This window comes from Mustelus asterias, chromosome 12 (assembly GCF_964213995.1).
Source record: "Mustelus asterias chromosome 12, sMusAst1.hap1.1, whole genome shotgun sequence".
Lineage (NCBI taxonomy): Eukaryota > Metazoa > Chordata > Chondrichthyes > Carcharhiniformes > Triakidae > Mustelus > Mustelus asterias.
The window spans coordinates 78386316-78412920 of record NC_135812.1 but is presented as its reverse complement, the minus strand read 5'-3'; the positions used below and the strand labels follow the sequence as shown (position 1 = coordinate 78412920).

The 26605-nt window shown below is 44.7% G+C and overlaps 1 protein-coding gene across 7 annotated transcripts in view; it reads left to right on the top strand.

Moving 5' to 3' along the window:
* LOC144501608 (hexosaminidase D-like) overlaps positions 1-24922 on the top strand; it is a 39812-nt gene extending 14890 nt beyond the window's left edge. For 3 of the 7 annotated variants that reach the window (XM_078225476.1, XM_078225478.1, XM_078225477.1), the window contains exons 8-14: positions 8260-8331; positions 10922-11123; positions 12030-12112; positions 15161-15236; positions 16801-16902; positions 22405-22494; positions 22639-22868. In XM_078225476.1, coding sequence (XP_078081602.1) covers positions 8260-8331; positions 10922-11123; positions 12030-12112; positions 15161-15236; positions 16801-16902; positions 22405-22494; positions 22639-22813 — 800 coding nt within the window. In that variant the 3' untranslated portion in view covers positions 22814-22868. Of the gene's footprint in view, positions 1-8259; positions 8332-10921; positions 11124-12029; positions 12113-15160; positions 15237-16800; positions 16903-22404; positions 22495-22638 lie in introns of all 7 variants that reach the window. The other 4 variants (XM_078225480.1, XM_078225482.1, XM_078225481.1 and 1 more) reach the window with 4 other exon arrangements.
* Positions 24923-26605: the final 1683 nt, after the last annotated feature.

Sequence of the window (26605 nt, the reverse complement as noted above, 5' to 3'; positions counted from 1 at the left end):
TTCAAAACTTTAAAGGAGAAAGACTTTGCCTTTCTATAGTATCTTTCTCAACCCCAGGATGTCCCAAATCACTTCACAGCCAATTATTTATTTTTGAAGTGTAATCATTGTTGTAAGTGTGGCAGTGAAATTGTGCACAACAAACTCCCACGAACACCAAGATGTGTTTGTGATGTTAGCTGAGGGATTAATATTGATGTGGAGATGCCGGCGTTGGACTGGGGTAAACACAGTAAGAAGTTTAACAACACCAGGTTAAAGTCCAACAGGTTTATTTGGTAGCAAAAGCCACACAAGCTTTCGAGGCTCTAAGCCCCTTCTTCAGGTGAGTGGGAATTCTGTTCACAAACAGAACTTATAAAGACACAGACTCAATTTACATGAATAATGGTTGGAATGCGAATACTTACAACTAATCCAGTCTTTAAGAAACAAAACAATGGGAGTGGAGAGAGCATCAAGACAGGCTAAAAAGATGTGTATTGTCTCCAGACAAGACAGCCAGTGAAACTCTGCAGGTCCACGCAACTGTGGGAGTTACAAATAGTGTGACATAAACCCAATATCCCGGTTGAGGCCGTCCTTGTGTGTGCGGAACTTGGCTATCAGTTTCTGCTCAGCGACTCTGCGCTGTCGTGTGTCGCGAAGGCCGCCTTGGAGAACGCTTACCCGAATATCAGAGGCCGAATGCCCGTGACCGCTGAAGTGCTCCCCAACAGGAAGAGAACAGTCTTGCCTGGTGATTGTTGAGCGGTGTTCATTCATCCGTTGTCGCAGCGTCTGCATAGTTTCCCCAATGTACCATGCCTCGGGACATCCTTTCTTGCAGCGTATCAGGTAGACAACGTTGGCCGAGTTGCAAGAGTATGTACCGTGTACCTGGTGGATGGTGTTCTCACGTGAGATGATGGCATCTGTGTCGATGATCCGGCACGTCTTGCAGAGGTTGCTGTGGCAGGGTTGTGTGGTGTCTTGGTCACTGTTCTCCTGAAGGCTGGGTAGTTTGCTGCGGACAATGGTCTGTTTGAGGTTGTGCGGTTGTTTGAAGGCAAGAAGTGGGGGTGTGGGGATGGCCTTGGCGAGATGTTCGTCTTCATCAATGACATGTTGAAGGCTCCGGAGGAGATGCCGTAGCTTCTCCGCTCCGGGGAAGTACTGGACAACGAAGGGTACTCTGTCCACTGTGTCCCGTGTTTGTCTTCTGAGGAGGTCGGTGCGGTTTTTCGCTGTGGCGCGTTGGAACTGTTGATCAATGAGTCTAGCGCCATATCCTGTTCTTATGAGGGCATCTTTCAGCGTCTGGAGGTGTCTGTTGCGATCCTCCTCATCCGAGCAGATCCTGTGTATTCGGAGGGCTTGTCCGTAGGGGATGGCTTCTTTAACGTGTTTAGGGTGGAAGCTGGAGAAGTGGAGCATCGTGAGGTTATCCGTGGGCTTGCGGTACAGTGAGGTGCTGAGGTGACCGTCCTTAATGGAGATGCGCGTGTCCAAGAATGCAACCGATTCCGGAGAGTAGTCTATGGTGAGCCTGATGGTGGGATGGAACTTGTTGATGTCATCATAGAGTTGTTTCAGTGATTGTTCACCATGAGTCCAAAGGAAGAAAATGTCATCGATGTATCTAGTGTATAGCATCGGTTGAAGGTCCCGTGCAGTGAAGAAGTCTTCTTCGAACCTGTGCATGAAGATGTTGGCATATTGAGGTGCAAATTTGGTCCCCATGGCTGTTCCGTGTGTCTGGATGAAGAACTGGTTGTTGAAGGTGAAGATATTGTGGTCCAGGATGAAGCGGATGAGATGTAAAATTGCATCTGGAAACTGGCAGTTGTTGGCGCTGAGCACTGAGGCCGTTGCAGCAATGCCATCGTCATGGGGGATGCTGGTGTAGAGTGCTGAGACATCCATTGTGACGAGGAGCGCTCCTGGTTCAACTGCTCCATGTGTGCCGAGTTTCTGTAGGAAGTCCGTCGTGTCGCGACAAAAGCTGGGGGTTCTTTGTACAATGGGTTTCAGGATGCCCTCGACATAGCCGGAGAGGTTCTCGCACAGGGTCCCATTGCCCGATACGATGGGACACAAGGCAAACACACCCGGCCGTCCCATCGTATCGGGCAATGGGACCCTGTGCGAGAACCTCTCCGGCTATGTCGAGGGCATCCTGAAACCCATTGTACAAAGAACCCCCAGCGTTTGTCGCGACACGACGGACTTCCTACAGAAACTCGGCACACATGGAGCAGTTGAACCAGGAGCGCTCCTCGTCACAATGGATGTCTCAGCACTCTACACCAGCATCCCCCATGACGATGGCATTGCTGCAACAGCCTCAGTGCTCAGCGCCAACAACTGCCAGTTTCCAGATGCAATTTTACATCTCATCCGCTTCATCCTGGACCACAATATCTTCACCTTCAACAACCAGTTCTTCATCCAGACACACGGAACAGCCATGGGGACCAAATTTGCACCTCAATATGCCAACATCTTCATGCACAGGTTCGAAGAAGACTTCTTCACCGCACGGGACCTTCAACCGATGCTATACACTAGATACATCGATGACATTTTCTTCCTTTGGACTCATGGTGAACAATCACTGAAACAACTCTATGATGACATCAACAAGTTCCATCCCACCATCAGGCTCACCATAGACTACTCTCCGGAATCGGTTGCATTCTTGGACACACGCATCTCCATTAAGGACGGTCACCTCAGCACCTCACTGTACCGCAAGCCCACGGATAACCTCACGATGCTCCACTTCTCCAGCTTCCACCCTAAACACGTTAAAGAAGCCATCCCCTACGGACAAGCCCTCCGAATACACAGGATCTGCTCGGATGAGGAGGATCGCAACAGACACCTCCAGACGCTGAAAGATGCCCTCATAAGAACAGGATATGGCGCTAGACTCATTGATCAACAGTTCCAACGCGCCACAGCGAAAAACCGCACCAACCTCCTCAGAAGACAAACACGGGACACAGTGGACAGAGTACCCTTCGTTGTCCAGTACTTCCCCGGAGCGGAGAAGCTACGGCATCTCCTCCGGAGCCTTCAACATGTCATTGATGAAGACGAACATCTCGCCAAGGCCATCCCCACACCCCCACTTCTTGCCTTCAAACAACCGCACAACCTCAAACAGACCATTGTCCGCAGCAAACTACCCAGCCTTCAGGAGAACAGTGACCAAGACACCACACAACCCTGCCACAGCAACCTCTGCAAGACGTGCCGGATCATCGACACAGATGCCATCATCTCACGTGAGAACACCATCCACCAGGTACACGGTACATACTCTTGCAACTCGGCCAACGTTGTCTACCTGATACGCTGCAAGAAAGGATGTCCCGAGGCATGGTACATTGGGGAAACTATGCAGACGCTGCGACAACGGATGAATGAACACCGCTCAACAATCACCAGGCAAGACTGTTCTCTTCCTGTTGGGGAGCACTTCAGCGGTCACGGGCATTCGGCCTCTGATATTCGGGTAAGCGTTCTCCAAGGCGGCCTTCGCGACACACGACAGCGCAGAGTCGCTGAGCAGAAACTGATAGCCAAGTTCCGCACACACAAGGACGGCCTCAACCGGGATATTGGGTTTATGTCACACTATTTGTAACTCCCACAGTTGCGTGGACCTGCAGAGTTTCACTGGCTGTCTTGTCTGGAGACAATACACATCTTTTTAGCCTGTCTTGATGCTCTCTCCACTCCCATTGTTTTGTTTCTTAAAGACTGGATTAGTTGTAAGTATTCGCATTCCAACCATTATTCATGTAAATTGAGTCTGTGTCTTTATAAGTTCTGTTTGTGAACAGAATTCCCACTCACCTGAAGAAGGGGCTTAGAGCCTCGAAAGCTTGTGTGGCTTTTGCTACCAAATAAACCTGTTGGACTTTAACCTGGTGTTGTTAAACTTCTTACTGGGATTAATATTGGCCAGAACACCAGGCATAACTGCCCTGCTCTTCTCCAGAATAACATCATCCACCTGAAGGGGCAGGTGGAGCCTCAGTTTTAATGTTTCATCCAAATGATGGCACCTCTGACTGTGCAGCACCCTCTCAATATTCCACTGCAGCGCCAGCCAGACTTTTGTGTTCAAGTCCCTGGAAACTCAAAACCACAAACTTCTGACTCAGATACCAGTGTGTCGCAATTGACACCTTTCAAGCAATCATTTCTGACGCCATAACTTTTGTCTGAGTAAGTTTGTCTGAGTAAGGGGCGGCACGGTAGCACAGTGGTTAGCACTGCTGCTTCACAGCTCCAGGGTCCCGGGTTCGATTCCTGGCTCGGGTCACTGTCTGTGTGGAGTTTGCACATTCTCCTCGTGTCTGCGTGGGTTTCCTCCGGGTGCCCCGGTTTCCTCCCACAGTCCAAAGATGTGCGGGTTAGGTTGATTGGCCAGGTTAAAAATTGCCCCTTAGAGTCCTGAGATGCGTAGGTTAGAGGGATTAGCGGGTAAATATGTGGGGGTAGGGCCTGGGTGGGATTGTGGTCAGTGCAGACTCGATGGGCCGAATGGCCTCCTTCTGCACTGTAGGGTTTCTATGAATCTATGAAAAGTGTTGCAGAGGTGTTCTATGCGTTGCTACTATAATATAACACGGATGTAAATACATGTGAATGTCTTCATAACCTAACATTGTAGGGTGGGATTTTACGGCCTCACTCAAGTGAGACCAGAAATTCCCGCCTGAGGTCAACGGAGATTTCCGTTGTCGGACCCTCGCCCGCTCCAATTCTGTGGCGGGCGATGTGGTAGAGTTCCGGCGAGCATCTTCAGTCGCGAAATACTTTCTCATATCCTGGGGTATCTGCTGACCTTTGTCTGATAGAATTCCTACAGTGCAGAAGGAAGCCATTTGGCCCTGCGAGTCTGTACCAACAACAATCCCACCCAGGCCCTATTCCCACAACCCCACATATTTACCCTGCTAATCCCCCAATTTAGCATGGCCAATCCACTTAACCCGCACATCTTTGGACTGTGGGGGGAAACCGGAGCACCCGGAGGAAACCCACGCAGAGAAGGGGAGAATGTGAAAACTCCACACAGACAGTGACTGAGGCCAGAATTGAACTCAGGTCCCTGGCGCTGTGGGGCAGTAGTGCTGACCACTGTACCACTGTGCCACCCAAACAGTGCCTCTGATCCACAGCATTCCTCGTTCTTTATTTTGGAAGGATTTCCATTGCCTTTTAACTGACAGGTTGTGCTGTATTTCTGTGATATCTATTTTTTGCCCGGATCACTTTCGCATCTTCAATCTGGGATATTTTGTGAGCTATTTCTATTTGGTTCTCTGCCTGATTTATATTTTTATACCATCAGAATTCACACACACGCACTTGGAGCCAACCCAGTGCTTAGATAATCTTTGTTTGAGCTGCTTAGAGTCAAACTGAAATTGCATTCCTGTATTTTTAATTTCAGGGAAATGTCTATTTTTATTCAAAACCAATGTTTGCGCAGGTTTCTACTGCAAAAATAGATTTGTACTCTGACAGCACCTTTCACACCTCAGGGGATGCTGATATTTACCATTTTGATTCTAAGTGCTGGGCGGACTTGAAACTTGTTTCAGATCCGACTTTTAGACCCATTCTCAGGCGCCCCCATACACACTCTGCCTGCAAAAATATCAGCGAGTCCGAATCGCGCTGCACAAACCTGTGGATGGGGCTAAATGCACCCAAAATCCTGCAGCTCCGATCGGCGCCTCCAAATGCGCATGCGCAGAGAAAAAAAATGATAGAATGTGGTTCCCTTGCCTCATCGCTCCCGGGCCAGAAAATGCCTCCCCCTGGCCCCCACGGACATTGCCCCACCCCCACAACATTACTGACCCCCTTATCCCCTCATCCACCCGCCACCCAACTCTCAGCACTTGCCTCCTCACTAGCTGCAGCGCCTGAATCGGACTTTTGTAGAGCATGGCTGATTCACGCCGATTCTGGATGGGCGAACGCGGTGGTAAAGGGGGCAGTGCCGGTAAGGTTGGGTGTGCAGCCCATTAAGTCAATTTAAACGCATGCAAATGACTACTCGCCTCACGCCTGACTTTATCAAGTTTTCACACCTGAAAACGGGCGCAACACGATGGTAAAGTTGGGCCCAGGGTATCCCAATAGTTTTCCAGCCAGTTTTGGGGTGTAGTCACCACCTCCCGACTTGTTAAAACTTTCCTTTCCTGAACATACATGCTTTGCAAGTTTCTAAATTATTTCACCTATCCCAATTTTATATCCTTTTGATTAAACAGATTCAAATAGTACCAATAAATAATAAGTAGGCACAAATTTTTCATATCAAACAATATTTCATTTATGAAGAAACTGGCTATGAAGGGTTGGTCACATGAGGAGCGGTTGAGGAGTCTGGGTCTATACTCGATGGAGTTTAGAAGGATGAGGGGGGATCTAATTGAAACTTACAGAATACTGAGAGGCCTGGATAAAGCGGATGTGGAGAGGGTGTTTCCACTAGTGGGAGAGACTAGAACTCGACACAACCTCAGAGTGTCGGGATGCTCCTTTAAAATTGAGATGAGGAGGAATTTCTTCAGCCGGAGGGTGGTGAATCTGTGGAACTCATTGTCACAGAGGGCTGTGGAGGCCAGGTCATTGAGTGTCTTTAAGGCAGAGATAGATAAGTTCTTGATCATCAATAAGGGGATCAAGAGTTACAAGGAGAAGGCAGGAGAATGGGGATGAGAATCATGTCAGCCATGATTGAATGGCAGAGCAGACTCGATGGGCCAATAGCCTAATTCTGCTCCTGTATCTTATGGTCTTACGGCTAGTGTACACCATTTAAACCTTTAAATGGGTTCCACGTGGCTTTTTCCAGTGATTTTAGGTTACTGCACTCGTGTAGGACTGCTTACTCTTATTAAAAGTGCTTATTTTTTTGCTGATAAACCAATTTTCAACTGCAATAATAAAATGACCCCACAATTCCATACTTAAATACATCAAGGGTTGCTTTGTAAATGGAAAGAAACAAAATAAATAATTGCATTTAGTTGTGATGATTCTTGGGACATTTTACAGTTGTGCTTATGCAAATTACTTTTGGCAGAAGTTGAGGCCTAACCTGCACAGCTCAGTGGTTAGCACAGCTGCCTCACAGCGCCAATGACTTGGGTTTGATTCCAATCTTGGGTTACTGTCTGTGTGGAGTTTGCACGTCCTCCCCATGTCTGCGTGGGTTTCCTCCGGTTGCTCCGGTTTCCTCCCACATTCCGAAAGACGTGCTGGTTAGGTGCATTGGTCATGCTAAATTCTCCCTCAGTGTACCCGAACAGGATACGGAGTGTGAAGAGTAGGGGATTTTCACAGTAACTTCATTACAGTGTTAATTAAGCCTACTTGTGACATGAATAAATAAACTTTGGGCACAATTTTCTGATTGTACTCAAAGTACTCTATCTCATGTCATTTTACCAGATGTCATGTCAGTTGTACACTGCCCAAAGGCAGATCAATGGCTCATTGTCTGTCGAAGCTTCATCCTGAGCTGTTTGTGTGTGGAAGTTTGCCTTTGCCATCCCCTCTTGGGGCAGGGCGAAGAAGCAGATCGCAGGTCTACCTCATCATTCTGAATCACACGCTACCATCTTGTTATTGAGCTAACCGGCCTCCTTTAGAAATTTAGTGTGCCAGAATCATCAAAGTGTCAAAATCGTATTCTGCTGTTTAAATTGGGTTAATTCAGAATTTGTAAACAACATTTTATGAAATTTCTACTTGTATGTGGCACGATGGCACAGTGGTTAGCACCGATGTCTCACAGCGCCATGGACCCAGGTTTGATTCTAGCCTTGGGTGTCTGTGTGGAGTTTGCACGTTCTGCCTGTGTCTGCGTGGGTTTCCTCCGACAGTCCAAACATGTGCAGACTTGGTAGATTTGCCATGCTAAATTGCCCATTAGTGTCTCCAAGATGTGTAGGTTAGATGGATTAGCCATGGTAAATGCGTGGGGCTGCAGGGATAGGGCGAGGGGGGGGGTGCATAGGCCTAGGTAAGATGCTCTGTCAGAGAGTCGGTGCGGACTCAATGGGCCAAATGGCCTCCTTCTGCACTGTAGGAATTCTATGTTCTGAGACATGTTTAATCCGAACCTCTTAAACAAGCAGGAAAATCTGTTTTTACTTGAACTTCATTTTAGGAAACTATTTTACATTTGTCTTCTGATGCAAATCTTATTGAAGCATTTTTCCTTTTATTTCCCTTTAGAATCCATGTTGAGTCAGTTTGTTCAACCAATGATCTGGGATTATAATTCCAATCTTGACACGCATAACATGAGTAAGTTCATTTGCTTTATTTTCAATCTCCATAAAGTAGTAAGAGCAATTTTAAAATTAACCAAATATTTCTCGGCCTTTTGTGTCGAGCAACTAAACAGAGCGGCATGCACTCTGCATTTTTGCAGATTGTTATGTTTATTTTGGCAGAAGTAGTTCAAAATTTGGAAATTTGTACATTTGAATTCTAAGTTCAAGCGAATTTGATTTGATTTATTATTGTCACATGTATTGGGATACAGTGACAAATATTGGCTGGAATTTTACCGCCCTGCCCGCCACGGGAATCGGAACAGGCGAGGGGCGGAGCATGGGAAGGTCCATTGACCTCGAGCAGGATTCTACGGTTTCGGGACAAACGAGACTGTAAAATCCCACCCATTGTTTCTTGCGCACTATACAAACAAAGCATACCGTTCATACAGTACATAGGGGAGAAGGTGCAGAATGTAGTGTTACAATCACAGCTAGGATGTAGAGAAAGATCAGCTTAATATAAGGTAGGTCCATTCAAAAGTGTAATGGCAACAGGGAAGAAGCTGTTCTTGAGTTGGTTGGTACATGATCTCAGACTTTTGTATCTTTTTCCTAATGGAAGAAGGTGGAAGAGAGAATGTCCGGGGTGCATGATTATGCTGACTGCTTTTTTGAAGCAGCGATAAGTGTAGATAGAGTCAATGGATAGGAGGCTGGTTTGTGTGATGGACTGGGCTACATTCACAACCCTTTGTAATTTCTTACAGTCTTTCAGAGCAGGAGCCATACCAAGTTGTGATGCATCTGGAAAAGATGCTTTCTATGGTGCATCAGTAAAAATTGGTGAGAGTAATGAGTGAATTATTAGCTATTCTGCCAATCAAAATGGGAATATAAAATTTGGTAAAGATAAGCTTGGTAAATTGTATTTATAATTGGACAAAGTCAGGCATCAGGTAAGACAGGACATTCTTTTAATATTATTTCTTGTAAGAATGTGTGTCATGACAATTTATCAAAACAGAACTCATTTAGGATAGTTAGATTTATTTGTGTTTTTGAATATATTTTATTATTCATTCGAAAAAAGGCCTTCACAAAGATATTGCACAGGGTTTTTGCACCAGGATTACAAACCATTTCTACAGCATATTCCTGCAATCACTCTTTTCATAAGCAAAGTATAGCAGATGCTGGAATTAAAGCAGAAAATGCCAAAAATATTTAGCAGCATCTTTGGAGAGAAAAACAGAGTTAATGATATAGTCCCTTTTAATCCCATTTATCTGTCTTACTTTCCATTACAGAATGTTCCTCCTTCACTCGCTCCCAACTCCACCTCTGTACTTGCCTAAAACCTGTTCCATCTTTAGCCTTTCCCTCTTCCAAAGAAAGGTAATGCGCCTGAAATTGTTTTTTTTCTCTATAGATGTAGAAACATAGAAGATAGGAGCAGGAGGAGGCCATTTGGCCCTTCGAGCCTGCTCCACCATTCATCATGATCATGGCTGATTGTCCAACTCAATAGCCTAATCCTGCTTTTTCCCCACCACTTTTGATCCCATTCGCCCAAGTGCTATATCTAGCCACCTCTTGAATACATTCAATGTTTTGGCATCAACTACTTCCTGTGATAATGAATTCCATAGAAACCATAGAAACCCTACAGTGCAGAAGGAGGCCATTCGGCCCATCGAGTCTGCACCGACCACAATCCCACCCAGGCCCTACACCCGCATATTTACCCGCTAATCCCTCTAACCTACGCATCTCAGAACTCTAAGGGGCAATTTTTAACCTGGCCAATCAACCTAACCCGCACATCTTTGGACTGTGGGAGGAAACCGGAGCACCCGGAGGAAACCCACGCAGACACGAGGAGAATGTGCAAACTCCACACAGACAGTGACCCGAGCCGGGAAGCGAACCCGGGACCCTGGAGCTGTGAAGCAGCAGTGCTAACCACTGTGCTACCGTGCCGCCCTAATTCCACAAGTTCACCACTCTTTGGGTGAAGAAATGTCTCTTTACCTCCGTCCTAAATGGCCTACCCTGTATCCTCAGACTTTGAGCCCTGGTTCTGAACTCCCCCACCATCGGGAACATCCTCCATATTGCAGGACCTGCTGAGTATTTCAAATATTTTCTGGTGTTACTCCTCTCACACACTTTTTCATTGTGTGCTTCTAAAATGATTTCATGTTGCTTCATATATTTTAACATTTTATGTATTTTAACAGTGCACGGTTATTGACTTTAAAAACGGAAACCTCCGCCCTCGCCCACGGCTGGGATTCTCTGGTGCCGCTGCAGTGAATGGAGTTTTGGCTGAGCGCTAAATTCTCCGTTCTCACTGGCAGCGGAGATGGGGTAAACGAGATCGGAGAATCCTGCCCGTGGTTTCGGGCGGCATGCCTATTAATGACAATTAATTTGTAATTAAAAATGACAGTCGCTCAGCAGCATCTGAAATTGATGTCTTTCACACTACCTGTCAATAGGCTGAGAACAGCCTCGCCTCTATTGCTGAGCAGTAACATTGATACACAAAGATTTTGAAAAGTATTTTTTCCATATATGCTAAATGATGTGTCAATCTGATTCTATTCATTTAGTGCTTCTAATACAAAAGTACCAGCGCACTGGATTCTCCCATCTTTGGTTTGCAAGTGCTTTCAAAGGAGCCACGGGGGTGGCTCAGTCTCTAACACCCATTAGCTATCACTTAGCTAATCACCTGCAGTGGCTGAAGGTAGCGGAAGCTCTGCCAAGGGACTCCGTCCAGTTACACGGGATAGCACTCACTGGTTGGCAAAGGTACGTGAGGAAGGGGAAACATTCAGAAATACGCTGTTACTGCCATGTTTACACCACAGTCTTTCTGCATCTTTTCTTTTATTGGTTCATTAGCTGTTTTTTTTTTATTCATTCATGGGACAAGGACGTCGCTGGCTGGCCAGCATTTATTGCCCATCCCAAGTTGCTCTTGAGAAGGTGGTGCTGAGCTGCCTTCTTGAATCGCTGCAGTCCACGTGCTGTGGGTTGACTCACAATGCCGTTAGGGAGGGAATTCCAAGATTTTGACCAAGCGACTGTGAAGGAACGGCGATATATTTCCAGGTCAGAATAATGAGTGACTTGGAGGGGAACTTGCAGGTGGTGGTGTTCCCATGTATCTGCTGCCCTTGTTCTTCTAGATGGAAGTGGTCGTGGGTTTGGAAGGTGCTGTCTAAGGAACTTTGGTGAATTTCTGCAATGCAACTTGTAGATAATATACACTGCTGCTACTGAGCGTCGGTGGTGGAGGGAGTGGATGTTTGTGGATGTGGTGCTAATGAAATTAGTGTACTGTTGACCAATAAATACATCATTTAAATTGATTATAACTTTCCAAATTATGTTAGGGGACACAATGGGGGCATCCGTCCTTGTTCTCCTTCCTGGGTCAGTCCCAGCAGTGGCCACTATTCCCAGTGACCTTTGCAGGGTCTGAAGAGCTGCCAGAGGTGGGATCCTTATCATGAAAGCCTCAACGGCAGACAAGTGGCTGACTGGGATTTAACCTCCTCGGGGTCCCCAGGTATGGCCACAGCTGTGCTGCCACCAACTCTCCAACTGATGGATGGAGCGATTACATTCAGCCCTAGCTGTGCATACAAATTGAAGACCAATAATCTAGGTAGTAATTATGTCAACATTTTATTTGTTGTTTTGTTTTGCAAGATATGATCATTTCTCCGTTTTGTGTGAACTTCTTCCTGTGGGGATTCCATCCTTGGCAGTCTGTTTGCAAACTCTGAAAAATGGTAAGGTATATTATATTTGAAGTGCTTAAAGATGTTTTGGACTTCATTGGCTTTCTGCGCAATGACATTGTGATGACTTTGGTATCTGATTTGCAGTTGTCTTGGACGTGAGTTGCTTACCAAGGGTAAATTTTCAAATATGGGTCATTAGGAATGAGATGTGCTCCATTTGTTGGTGTGTTAGCTTTTATTGGGAGAGGGATTGAGTTTCGGAGCCATGAGGTCATGCTGCAACTGTACAGAACTCTGGTGCGGCCACACTTGGAGTATTGCGTACAGTTCTGGTCGCTGCATTATCGGAAAGATGTGGAAGTGTTGGAAAGGGTGCAGAAGAGATTTACAAGGATGTTGCCTGGTATGGTGGGAAGATCGTATGAGGAAAGGCTGAGGGACTTGGGGTTGTTTTTGTTGGAGAGAAGGAGGTTAAGAGGTGACTTAATAGAGGCATACAAGATGATCAGAGGATTAGATAGGGTGGATAGTGAGAGTCTTTTTCCTCGGATGGTGATGGCTAACACGAGGGGACATAGCTTTAAATTGAGGGGTGAGAGATATAGGACAGATGTTAGAGGTAGGTTCTTTACTCAGAGAGTAGTAAGGGCCTGGAATGCCCTGCCTGCAGCAGTAGTGGACTCGTCAACATTAAGAACATTCAAATGGTTATTGGATAAACATATGGATGATATTGGAATCGTGTAGATTAGAGGGGCTTTAGATTGGTTTCACTGGTCGGCGCAACATCGAGGGCCGAAGGGCCTGTACTGCGCTGTAATGTTCTATGTTCTCTATTCTATCTGATTTAATCCCTTGTTCTTGGTTTAGAATTAACTACTTGGGTGCGTACCATTCTTGTAAAGCACTGTTCACGGGTAGCACAGTGGTTAGCAATGCTGCCTCACGGCGTCAGGGACCCGAGTTCAATTCCGGCCTTGGGTCACTGTCTGTGCAGAGTCTGCACGTTCTCCCCGCGTCTGCGTGGGTTTCCTCCGGGTGCTCCGGTTTCTTCCCACAGTCTGAAAGATGTGCTGGTTAGATGCATTAGCCATTCTGCATTCTCCCTCAGTGTACCCGAACAGGCACCGCCGAAGTGCGGTGACGAGGGGATTTTCACTGTAACTTCATTACAGTGTTAATGTAAGCTTATTTGTGACACTAATAAATAAACCTCAAAATCTTTGGGCTACATTCTCTGTGTTCTGGGCATGGGCTGTGGATCCTGTCTACTGCATGTTCTTGGCATTCAATACACATTTAAATATAGAGTTATAAGCAACGCCAGTCTTACTAATCGCAAATGCCATTTCCTCTATCGTGGCCACTTTGCAAGTGGAAATAATTCATACAGAAGTCATCACCATAAACTAGGCATTTATAACTTAGCACTGGTAGGACTTCCTCACCTTCTCAAGTTTTAGGTGGATATGTATAGCAGCAGTGAGGGTGGGAAGAATTTATCACAAGGAAGAGAATGTATTAAATTATATCTGAGCAACGATTTAAGTTCCACAACTTTTCCTTCCTATTAAGATCCCTTTGGCTATTTACTCAATTAGTATTGCCCACTTATACAATAAATGGCAATCAACTACCAATGTTAAATGATTTTTACTCCTTTTTAATGAATAACTTCCATTTTAAACAACCTCTCTTCTTACCAGAGTCCAGGTTTTCTCTTCCTAGCATGATAAACATACATATATCCCAATTAAATCCGCTATTTTAGAAGTGCTTTTTTTAAGTTTGCTTCGACTCTGCTTGAGAATTCAAACTAAAGCAGATAACTAACATGTGCAGACACAAATCCAAAGCTACTGACATGTGTTTTAATGCTCCCATTACTAAACTTCTTTAAAGTTTAAAGAAGAACAAAGGACTTTTCAGTAAAGTGCTAGAAATTATAAATGATGGTTGCAATTTGCCAGTGAACATAGATGAATGTCTGTGCGCAGGGGAATGTTGCAGAAGCTATTTTCCAGCCCTGATGGAATTTAAAATTCAGGCTGCTTACAATGAGTGATGCTAAGCTTATCCCATGATTTCTAACCATTTATTTGGACTTTATCCACACTGTGGGAAGATGCCCCTAAACTTTTGCCTTTAGTTTTAAAGTAACAATTAACTGACAATATTTGGAGTATAATTAGATGAACGAAAAATAAACTGCATTGCTCCAGTCTGTGAGTGCTGCTACAGAGTTTGAATATAGGCTAATTGGGGGGAAAAGTGCAAGGACTGAAAGCCCCTGACTGTCAGCATCCACACAGTTGATGATCAACCATTTTAATATCCAAACAAATAGCATTTGTCATAGCATTCATGGGGGTGATCTTACCAGCTCGTTGGGTGGGTGGTGAACGAGGGTGGTGATTAGCTGAGGGGGGGCCCCGATATTGGGGGGGGGCGATGTGCGGGGGAGTGACAACCTCCCAATGCACTATGTTCTCTTGTAAGTCGTGCAATGGGAGATCAGGGTGCATGCGCAGTAGTACCCTTTAGTAGTCAGCAGCCGGCATCCCGGCATGAATAGACTCTGTCCACTCCCCCTACAAGTGAGAATCATACCTCACCTCTTTTTTTTCTAAATGTCATAAGATTTTATTTTTTTTCTCACGCCAGGAAAATGGATCTGAAACTCTCCCGTTTCCACACTCGTTTGGCACTTAGAATATTTTTGGTGAGATCACCCCATATATCACATTCTCTCCTATCCAAAAGCAGGGTTGTTTGATTTTTGTGTACCACTTTAAAGTTTAAAGTTCATCAAGTGTGGGAGGAATATAATATATAAATGCACTTATGAGCTTGAGCCCAAAATGAAGTCCGTGCAGAACTAGAACCAATTATGGACAAAATTAAAAATTCTCTGCTCTTGCTTTTGAGTGGATACATATGGAAGTTTTTTGATATACCCTAATTGTTCGACTAAAATGAGCTTTAAGAGAATCCAATATTTATGGAATAAAGGCAGACTCAAATTTCAAAGTTTTAGGACAAGAATTGTTGTTACTCCAGCTTTTAATAAATGATATTTTGCATGTTTCCAATTAGGTATGTTTTCTGAAAAGGAAGAGAACTTTGTGAAAAACTGTCTTGGATTTAAAGCATTCAAGATTAACTTTCCAAGGTAACTGGTTAACAGATTTCATTGGGATATTATCTGCCTTCTTGCATTTCAAATGCACAAAAAAATTTGAAAAATTAAATTGTTAGAGGAAACTATGATTCATTGAAGATCTATCTGAATTTCTTCCACTTTGTGTTTCCAATTAAATCCGCAAGAGTTTATTGTTGCTCTGGTCTGTTTGGATTTGTTTGTGTTCAGGCATCTGTTACAGGAACGACATGTAAGAAAATTCACGCAATAGCTTCTGTACTTTGCAAACAGAAGGAACATGCCCACACGTTGCACCTTTTTCATTAAGCTAAAGCTTAGAGAGAACAGAGATTCCCTGGTTCATTCCTCAGGGAATTGCCTTGACCAGAGTTGAACTGCCCGGTTTTAATTTGAACAGGTCTGGGCAGTTAACTGTCCCATGCTGCATTCCCACGGCAATGCTTCCACCAATCAGCACTCTCTTATGCAGTATAAATTGTTGTTTTCCCATTACTGTTGATAATTTCTTATGAGCCGTGTTGATGAGTGCAAGGCAAAAAGCTTTGATGGCATGTCTCTTTTTTTTCAGCAAAACTCCGGTTCAGAACTATCACACAGCTAAAGATATTTGGATGCACTGTGGGAGGAAACCCATGCAGACACGGGGAGAACGTGCAGACTCTGCACAGATAGTGACCCAAGCTGGGAATCAAACCTGGTGTGAGGCAGCAGTGCTAACCATTATGCCACTGCGTCGCCCGCTAGGATTGAACCAGCAACTAGAGTGGCCCATACCAGGTGGCCAGCCTAGCTGATTTCCCGGGTTAGAGTGGGCAAGAGTTGAGGGTTCCTCCTTAACGGGTTCCCTGGGATCATCAGAGGCCCCTCCCACAAGGTGTACCATTCCCTGGCTGCCCCCCCCCCCGCGCGCCCCCATGGCCGTTCATATACCCGCCTTAACCCCCAATAACCCTCAGGAATTTGCAAACAAGCACAGTGCTCCTCCAGCATTGAAACAGTACCAGCATGCCACCAGGAACACTGACCCTGCCACTACTGGAGAGCTAACAGCCTCTGATGGACTGACAGCTCTCTGAGATGGGGCGTCCTGTCCCTGACGGGTGGATGTGCCACCTCAAATCTACTAATGGCCAGTCAGCCATTAAACATCTGCAGAACAGCTGTTCTTCTGCTGGGTGGTCTACCCCACGCTCCCCCTCCCCCCCCCCCCCCCCCCCACTGACCTTTTAGCCAGGGGCTGCAGGGACCATTTGCACTGCATGAAATTCAGCCTAAAATATAAAGGACATTTAATGCTGCAGTTTACCAATGAACAAAGATGCAATAATAGCTTTCACTCCAATGAGGTTGATCGATTTCTTTCAGCATTTTTATAACTGACCGCCTTGCAATAACTGACCATTAAACTGTCAAAATCTTTGGTAATTATCTTGCTACATCATGTCAATAAAATGTAATGTTAAATAAAATCATAAAATGAGGACAGGTTTATTGGAAAGAATTAGGACTTGGAAAAAATGAGATGACAGTTAAAAGGTTAAATTAAGTGGAAGGTAATGTATTTCTTTTTCAGCAGTGAAGATGCTGGCAATTTTCCAGGCAGTGATATATTCAACCGTGTAACTCAGATAATCACCTTTCAGGAGTCTGCTGATAAACTTCTCGAAGAAAACATGTAAGAGCTGTACCTTTTTGATTGTTTTATTAAATTTCATACATGTTGGCAGATAACACATTGACAGAAAAAGTGCAAAGTGTTCAATCATAGAATCCCTACAGTGCAGAAACAGGCCATTCGGCCCATCGAACCGGCACCGACTCTCTCCGATACAGTATCTCACCCAGATCCGTAACCCTATATATTTACCATACTAATCCCCCTAACCTACACATCTAGGCACACTAAGGGGCAATTTAGCATGGCCGATCCACCCGACCTGCACATCTTTGGACTCTATTTGAATTCTATTTCCCTGCACACTTTAAGGCTTGGGTTTTCAGGCCTATTTGAGGAGGTGGAACTTCTATCCACTGTCATTGAATCATAGAATCCCTGCAGTGCTGAAGGAGGTTATTCGGCCCATCGAGTCTGCACCGACCACAATCCCACCCAGACCCTATCCCCATAACTCCAAATATTTACCCAAACTAGTCCCCCTGACACTATGGGGCAATTTAGCATGACCAATCCACCTAACCCACACATCTTTGTCCCTGACCCAAACCAGGTTCCTGGCCCAGGGATTGTGTGCTTACGAAAGATGGGGTCTGAAACCTCTCCTGGTGCATTGCATCAGACTTGTGGCGGCAGGTATCGGGAAAACGTAGCCATCAAGCTGCCTTAAGAATCTGCCATTTTTTAAAGAAAAGAAATATTGAAAGCTGTTCCCACAGTTTAGGTGTAGCTTCGCTCCAAGAGCAATTATCACAGATCCTGCTTGCAAAATGTTTCCCAAGGTCTTCTGTGACTGACCGTACAGTAGTGGAGGCTGGAGTCTGAACGATGACCCAACTGCTGAGCATTCAGTCTGGATAAGCCATATGAAATACAGCGGAACCACAACATTTAATTACGTGTACCCATCCACGTCTGGCAAGTGCAAAATCCGGCCTATGTATTTGTGATGACAGTTTGTGCTCCTCCAAGTGACGTGTGACAGCAAAAAGGTGCAACATATTTGTGACACTAAAATAAACATGTTAATACATAACGTGAAATTCCCCTTTCTACTGGTTCTATGAAAGCATGAACCTATTTAAAGCTCCTGTTACTTTGCTCAACAATGCAATGCCATCTCTGCGTACATGGTAGTCTTTTATAGTCATATTTTCCAGTTGGCATTATTTTAACACAGAAATTAATCTACTGAAGAGTATTAAGTTAACTACAGTGAGAAAGCCTGTTCTTTTATTTCTGCAGTTCTTTCCACTTCATTTCACAATTTGCCTTTTGAAAATTTGATGTTATGGTTATTATACCCTAAATATGAATTGCAGGGCTACAATGGTTAGCACTGCTGTCTCACAGCACCAGGGACCAAGGTTCAATTCCTGCCTCGGGTGGCTGTGTATGTGGAGTTTGCACATTCTCCCCATGTCTGCGTGGGTTTCCTCCGGGTGCTCTGGTTTCCCCTCTCAATCCAAAGATGTGCAGGTTAGGTGGATTGGCCATGGCGAATTGCCCCTTCGTGTCGGAGGGATTAGCAGGGTAAAATACATGGGGTTGCAGGGATAGGGCCTGGGGGGGATTGTTGTTGATGCAAGCTCGATGGGCTGATCGGCCGCCTTCTGCACTGTAGGGATTCTATGATTCTATTTAATAATGTAACTTTAATAATGACTTCAGCGTGGCCTATATTTTTGCATAACGTTAAGTTTATTGCTTTCATTAATCACCAATTGCCAGGCATTAACCATACCAAACATTATCGCTGAGCTATAAGGCAGACGTTTCAAGTAGTGTACACAGTTAAAGGCACATATTCATCATTGGACAATTTCAGCCATTTTATCTTGATATCAGTTGGTAACAATTTGAAAAATTGTGACACCAGTGAACATGGAAATAATACCCAGATATTACCAATAGCCAGCAGGATTAAGGAAAATCCCAAGGCTTTTAAAGAGCAAGAGGGTAGCCAGGGAGAGGGTTGGCCCACTCAAGGACAGGGGAGGGAATCTATGCATGGAGCCAGAGGAAATGAGCGAGGTATTAAATTAATACTTTGCGTCAATATTCACCAAAGAGGAGTTGGTGGATGATGAATCTGGGAAAGGGTGTGTAGATAGTTTGAGATCAAAAAGGTGGAGGTATTGGGGTTCTTGAGAAACATTAAGGTAGACAAGTCCCCAGGGCCTGATGGGATATATCCCAAAACACTGAGAGAGGCAAGGGTGGAAACTGTTGGGGCCTTGAGAGAAATATTTGTATCCTCACTGGCTACAGGGGAGATCACAGTAAGAAGTTTAACAACACCAGGTTAAAGTCCAACAGGTTTATTTGGTAGCAAAAGCCACAAGCTTTCGGAGCCTTAAGCTCCTTCTTCAGGTGAGTGGGAATTCTGTTCACAAACAGGGCATATAAAGACACAAACTCAATTTACAGAATAATGGTTGGAATGCGTATACTTACAGCTAATCAAATCTTAAAGGTACAAACAATGTGAGTGGAGAGAGCATTAAGACAGGTTAAAGAGATGTGTATTGTCTCCAGACAGGACAACCAGTGAGACTCTGCAAGTCCAGGCAAGCTGTGGGGATTACAGATAGTGTGACATGAACCCAATATCCCGGTTGAGGCCTTCCTCATGTGTGCGGAACTTGGCTATCAGTTTCTGCTCAGCGACTCTGCGCCGTCGTGTGTCGTGAAGGCCGCCTTGGAGAACGCTTACCCAAATATCAGAGGCCGAATCACCGTGACCGCTGAAGTGCTCCCCAACAGGAAGAGAACAGTCTTGCCTGGTGATTGTCGAGCGGTGTTCATTCATCCGTTGTCGCAGCGTCTGCATGGTTTCCCCAATGTACCATGCCTCGGGACATCCTTTCCTGCAGCGTATCAGGTAGACAACGTTGGCCAACATTTTCTACCTGGTACGCTGCAGGAAAGGATGTCCCGAGGCATGGTACATTGGGGAAACCATGCAGACGCTGCGACAACGGATGAATGAACACCGCTCGACAATCACCAGGCAAGACTGTTCTCTTCCTGTTGGGGAGCACTTCAGCGGTCACGGGCATTCGGCCTCTGATATTCGGGTAAGCGTTCTCCAAGGCGGCCTTCACGACACACAACGGCGCAGAGATAGCCAAGTTCCGCACACATGAGGACAGCCTCAACCGGGATATTGTAATCCCCACAGCTTGCCTGGACTTGCAGAGTCTCAGGCTGTCCTGTCTGGAGACAATACACATGTCTTTAACCTGTCGTAATGTTCTCTCCACTCACATTGTTTGTACCTTTAAGACTTGATTAGCTGTAAGTATTTGCATTCCAACCATTATTCTGTAAATTGAGTTTGTGTCTTTATATGCCCTGTTTGTGAACAGAATTCCCACTCACCTGAAGAAGGAGTTTAAGGCTCCGAAAGCTTGTGGCTTTTGCTACCAAATAAACCTGTTGGACTTTAACCTGGTGTTGTTAAACTTCTTACTGTGTTTACCTCAGTCCAACGCCGGCATCTCCACATACAGGGGAAATCCCAGAGGATTGGAGAATAGTCAATGTTTAGGAAGGGTAGTAAGAATAATCCAGGTAATTACAGGCCGGTGAGCCTTACGTCAGTGGTAGGGAAATTATCGGAGAGGATTCTGTGAGACAGGATTTACTCCCACTTGGAAATAAGTGGACGTATTAGCGAGAGACAACATGCTTTTGTGAAGGGGAAATCATGTCTCACTAACTTGATCAAGTTGTTCAAGGAAGTGACAAAGATGATTGATGAGGGTAGGGCTGTGGACATTGTCTACATGGACTTCAGTAAGGCCTTGACAAGGTCCCTCATGGCAGACTGGTGCAAAAGGTGAAGTCACATGGGATCAGAGGTGAGCTGGCAAGGTGGATACAGAACTGACTTGGTCATAGATCTCCCACCCACCTTATGAAGGAACAGCCTGTTCCGAAAGCTAGTGGCTTTTGCTACCAAATAAACCTGTTGGACTTTAACCTGGTGTTGTAAGACTTCTTACTTGGTCATAGAAGACAGAGGGCAGCAGTGGAAGGGTGTGTTTCTGAATGGAGGGCTGTGACAAGTGGCATTCCTCAGGGATCAGTGCTGGGACCATTGCTGTTTATAATCTATATAAATGATTTGGAGGAAAATGTAACTGGATTGATTAGTAAGATTGCAGACGACACAAATGTTGGTGGATTTGCGGATAGCGATGAGAACCATCAGAGGGTACAGCGGGATAGAGATCGGTTGGAGGCTTGGGTGGAGATGGCAGATGGAGTGTAATCCAGACAAATGTGAGGTAATGCATTTTGGAAGGTCTAATACAGATAGGAAAAATACAGTAAATGGCAGAACCCTTTAGAGTATTGATAGGCAGAGGGATCTGGCTGTACAAGTACACAGGTCACTGAAAGTGGCAGTGCAAATGGAGAAGGTAGTCAAGAAGGCATACGGCATGCTTGCCTACATCGGCCGGGGCATTGAGTTTAAAAATTGGCAAGTCATGTTGCAGTTTTGTAGAACCTTAGTTAGGCCGCATTTGGAATATAGTGTTCAATTCTGGTCGCCATACTACCAGAAGGATGTGGAGGCTTTGAAGAGGGTACAGAAAAGATTTACCAGAATGTTGCCTGGTATGGAGGGCATTAGCTATGAGGAGAGGTTGGAGAAACTTGGTTTGTTCTCACTGGAACAACGGAGGTTGAGGAGCTACCTGATAGAAGTCTACAAGATTCTGAGAGGCATGGACGGAGTGGATAGTCAGAAGCTTTTTCTCGGTGGAAGAGTCAATTACTAGGGGGCATAGGTTTAAGGTGTGAGGGGCAAGGTTTAAAGGAGATGTACGAGGCAAGTTTTTTACACAGAGGGTGGTGGATGCTGGGGGAGGTAGTGGAAGCAGATACGATAGTGAGTTTTAAGGGGCGTCTGGACAAACACATGAATAGGATGGGAATAGAGGGATATGATTGCTGGAAGGGTAGAGGGTTTTAGTTCAGTCGGATAGCATGGTCGGTGCAGGCTTGGAGGGCCGAAGGGCCTGTTCCTGTGCTGTAATTTTCTTTGTTCTTTGGATGTGCTTCAATGGGACCTCTATCAGTGCGAGTGCATCTGAGCAGAACTGAAGGCGTGCTACATTGTCTTTTGGATCAGACACTGAGCTGAGGCCCCCTGTGCCTGTTTAGATAAATGTAAAATCTCCTGAACTACCTGAAGACATAGTGGACCGGATCAGGTCTCCTGATAACATTTAACAGATTATCCAGTCATTTAGCTCATTTCTGTTTGTGGAAACCGCTTTGCACAATGCAGCTACCACTGCGGTCCACTTAACAATGATGACAACACATCAAAAATATCTCATTGTCTATGAAACACTCTGAAACCACTTCACGATGTGAACATGGTGTAAAATTGCAAGTTCTTTTGTTTTAGAAAATGTAATACTGCGGTGAAACTTAATAAAACGTACAAAATACCATTCAATCTTCTCACTTCTTCCTAATTAGGTACATAAAAGGATGGTTCAGTAACTACCACAGAAAAAGGAAGTTTGTTCACCCAATTATGCTTCGACATTTTGAAGGAGAGGTCAGAAGGTACGTTGGCACTATATTTGTATCATCCATATGCACCAAAAAGCTCGAATGTTGACTATTTAGACTGGATCTAAAATCAATTGACTATCTGATATTAAGACGATTACTATGATTGAGTAATAATGGCTAATGACCCTCTTTCAGTGTCCATGCAAACTGGGAGGCCGCTGTATTTGAGCTGAGTACAGCACTGGAAAAAATCTACGATCCAGATACTGTGGAAGAGTGGAGAGAAGAACACGTCAACCCAACCTTGACAAGGTTGCAACACTTTGTACAAGATATGGATGAAGCTTTGGCATCAGGGGACTTCAAATAAAAACACAATTAAATGAAGTGCTTTTTAAGAACCTAATGTTGAAGTGTTTAATTTGAAAACATGACCTTGCTAATTTATGATAGCTTCATTCAAGGTAAATCCAGCTACATGGTAATTAATGAGAGAGAGAGAGAGATTTAGCATGAATTGAGGGCGAGGCATTTAGTTCATCAAGCCCAATCCATCCAGATACACTGGTCAAAATCTTCCGTCCTCGGAAGTGGCTGGTGCCACTAACAGTAACTGTAGTTTTGGCTGGATGCTAGATTTTCCTCGCCACGGGTCCCACCACGGACGAGATTGGAGAATCCCGCCCTCTGTGTTCAGTTTACTCTAGCTATTTCATCTCCTGTAGTGGGGGTTCCTGCATAAGGTGAGAGGGGAGAGATACAAGTGTCCAGAGGGACGATGTTTTCACACTCAGGGTGGTGTCTGGAATAAGCTGCCAGAAGTAGTAGTAGAGGCGGGTACAATTTTATCTTTTAAAAAGCGTTTAGACAGTTACATGGGTAAGATGGGTATAGAGGGATATGGGCCAAATGCGGGCAATTGGGACTAGCTTAGGGGTTTTTAAAAAAAGGGTGGCATGGACAAGTTGGGCCGAAAGGCCTGTTTCCATGCTGTAAAACTCTATGACTCTATAATGGTTAATACTATGATCACTGCCGCTCCACAATTTGATTCTGATACAGCAGCAGCTGCTCCCAGCATCACAGACTGTTGTGTGCTTGGAGCAAATTGGTTGTCTCAAAGAACATTTAAAAAAAGCAGTAGTGGTCCATTTGGCTTTTCAAGCATGCTCCACCCTTCCATAACAAATGGTGGAGGTACAGTGGTTAGCACTGCTATCTTACGGCACCAGGGACCCAGGTTCAATTCCCAGCTTGGGTCACTGTCTGTGTTGGTTTCCTCCGGATATTCAAAACAAAACGTTAATGGTGAAAACCAAATGTGAACGAATAAATTGGTCGAATGCAGTTTATTGGACTAAATAGTTTCCTTACATTTCCATCGCCTGCCTCAACAATGAAATTCTATTTCATCACCGCAAATCATTCTTGTCATCTGAAGGGTGACCATTTTCAACAGTACAAATTATTTTGCACAAGTACAGTAATTCAAATATTGGGATATCTGAAAAGTTTGTATTTTGTGTGAAAATGACAGATAAAAGATCAAAGGAATTTTCTGGGATTATAAAGTTATAGCAGTATAGAGTGGATATGCCTCAAAGGCATTTGCCTAAAAGGCTGGCAGAAGCAAAATGGTGATAGCCGGGGATACTAAATATACACTTAACATTCACAGATCATCATTTATTCTTATACTAAATCAAAAACCTAATTTATTATCCTGATGTATGCTTCCAGTATTGTCCCATCTTTCATCAGGTCATTTCTGTATGTTACATTTTTTGGGGGTTTATTTATTAGTGTCACAAGTCAGCTTATCTTAACACTGCAATGCAGTTACTGTGAAAATCCCCTAGTCGCCACACCCTGGCGCCTGTTCAGGTACACTGAGGGAAAATGTAGCATAGCCGATGCACCTAACCAGCACATCTTTCGGACTGAGGGGGGAAACCGGAGCACCCGGAGGGAAACCCACGCAGACACAAGGAGAACATGCACACTCCACACGGACAGTGACCCAAGCCAGGAACCGAACCCAGGTCCCATTTTGTTGCCAAATGCACACGTAGATGTTCTGACAAGGCATTTTTCATTGTGAAAATGGCTGGTGGGAGGTGCATAAGAAATGTTTTTCCTAGAATAAGACACCTGGACTCCTCTGCAAAGTCATACAGAGCAGTTTTGGAACCTGGCATGAGGTGCCACAAGTGTGTACCTATGTCTCCATCCTGTATTCCGCCACAATGTATTTTTTAATTGTTGGCTGTATATGGGTGATGATGCAGAGGCTGCTGTTGTTGCCCTGGGAAGGTAGTGCTCCTGGTGGAACCATCTCAAACCACTGCAGTCCTTATGATTGTTGATGTTGAATAGGCAATTCCAGGATTCTAAATTCTCATTGATTTCATGCACACTGTTTCTAAAACTGGAATCTCATCTAGGCTTGAAAAATTGTGTCATTAAACATAATTTGCTTTAAATGACAATTGTAATTGGCTTGTCATTTGAATTATATGCCGGAGAACAAGCCTGATTCTGAAGATGAATAGTGATTGATGGATGCAGAGTAAAAGGTACAGATTAAACTGTGCAGCCACTATTCTGCACTATGCTAACCAGTAACATAACCTACATATAGATATGTGGAGATGCCGACATTGGACTGGGATGGGCGCAGTAATAAGTCTCAGCTCCAGGTTAAAGTCCAACAGGTTTATTTGGAATCATGAGCTTTCGGAGCGCTGCTCCTTCCTCAGATGGAGTGGAGTAGCGCTCAGAAAGCTCGTGATTCCAAATAAACCTGTTGGACTTTAACTTGGTGTTGAGACTTATTGTACATATAGATAACCTAATTATGTTGGATTATTGCTTTAAAATGAACAATCTTTCATGTCATCGCAAATAGGGAGTCAAGATGAAATATAATATTGAGTCAATTGTGGGAAGCGCTTAACTGGTCCCAACAAAAGGAAGCAGAGAGGAGAAAGGATGGGAGAAGGACTGGGAATTGTGTGTGGAGATGGATGAGATAAACAGTGGGTTGGGTTGGGGACATAATGTTGGCCATTAACAGAACAAGCAGCTTCCATAAAATGAAAATTAGTGCCCCACACACTGATTTCAGTACATATTGGCCAGAATTCTCTGGCCATTCACACCCTGCTGCTACGGTCAGCAAGAACGGATAACTTGACACTCAGCCAAAACTCTGTTCACTGCACTGGGACCAGAGATTCCCAACTGCAGGCAAGGGCAGAGAATCCAGCCCATTATATACTGAAATCAGTGCTATTTTTTAGCAAAGCACTTGGTAAACAGTGGTAGCAGCAGACAGAGTCAGCATGGATTTACGAAAGGGAAATCATGCTCGACAAATCTACTGGAACACTTTAAAGATGTAACTAGATGAGAGGGAGCCAGTGGATGCGGTTTATTTGGCCTTTCGACAAAGTCCCACATAAGAGATTAGCGTGTAAATTTAAAACCCAGGATTGGGGGTAGTATATTGTGATGGATAGAAAACTGGTTGGCAGACAGAAAACAAAGTAGGAATAAATGGGTCATTTTCCAAATGCAGGCAGTGACTAGCGGGGTGCTGCAGGGATTGGTGCTAAGACCCCAGCAATTCACAATATAAATGATTTAGATGAGGGAACCAAATGTAATATCTCCAAATTTGCCCTCTTTTTAGGTCAAACCAAATAAACAAACTCAGATAGATAACACAAAAGCTGGGTGGGAGGGTGAGTTACGAGGAGGATGCAGAGGTGCTCCAATATGATTTGGACAAGCTGAGTGAGTGGGAAAGTGCTGTAGAATGTGGATAAATGTGAGGTTATCCACTTTGGTAGCAAAAATAGGAAGACAGATTATCTGAATGACTATAAATTAAAAGAGAACAGAACATGCAACAAGACCCGAGTGTCCTCGCTGAAGGTAAGCATGCAAGTGCCGCAGGCGGTAAAGAAGGCAAATGGTATGTTGGCCTTCATAGAGAGAGGATTTAAGAACAGGAACAGGGATGTCTTGCAATTATACCGGACCTAGGTGAGGCCACACCAAGAATAGTGTGCGCAGTTTTGGTCACCTCATCTCTGAGGAAGGATGTTCTTGTTACAGAGAGAGTGCAGATTAATTCCTGGAATGACAGGGTTGATGC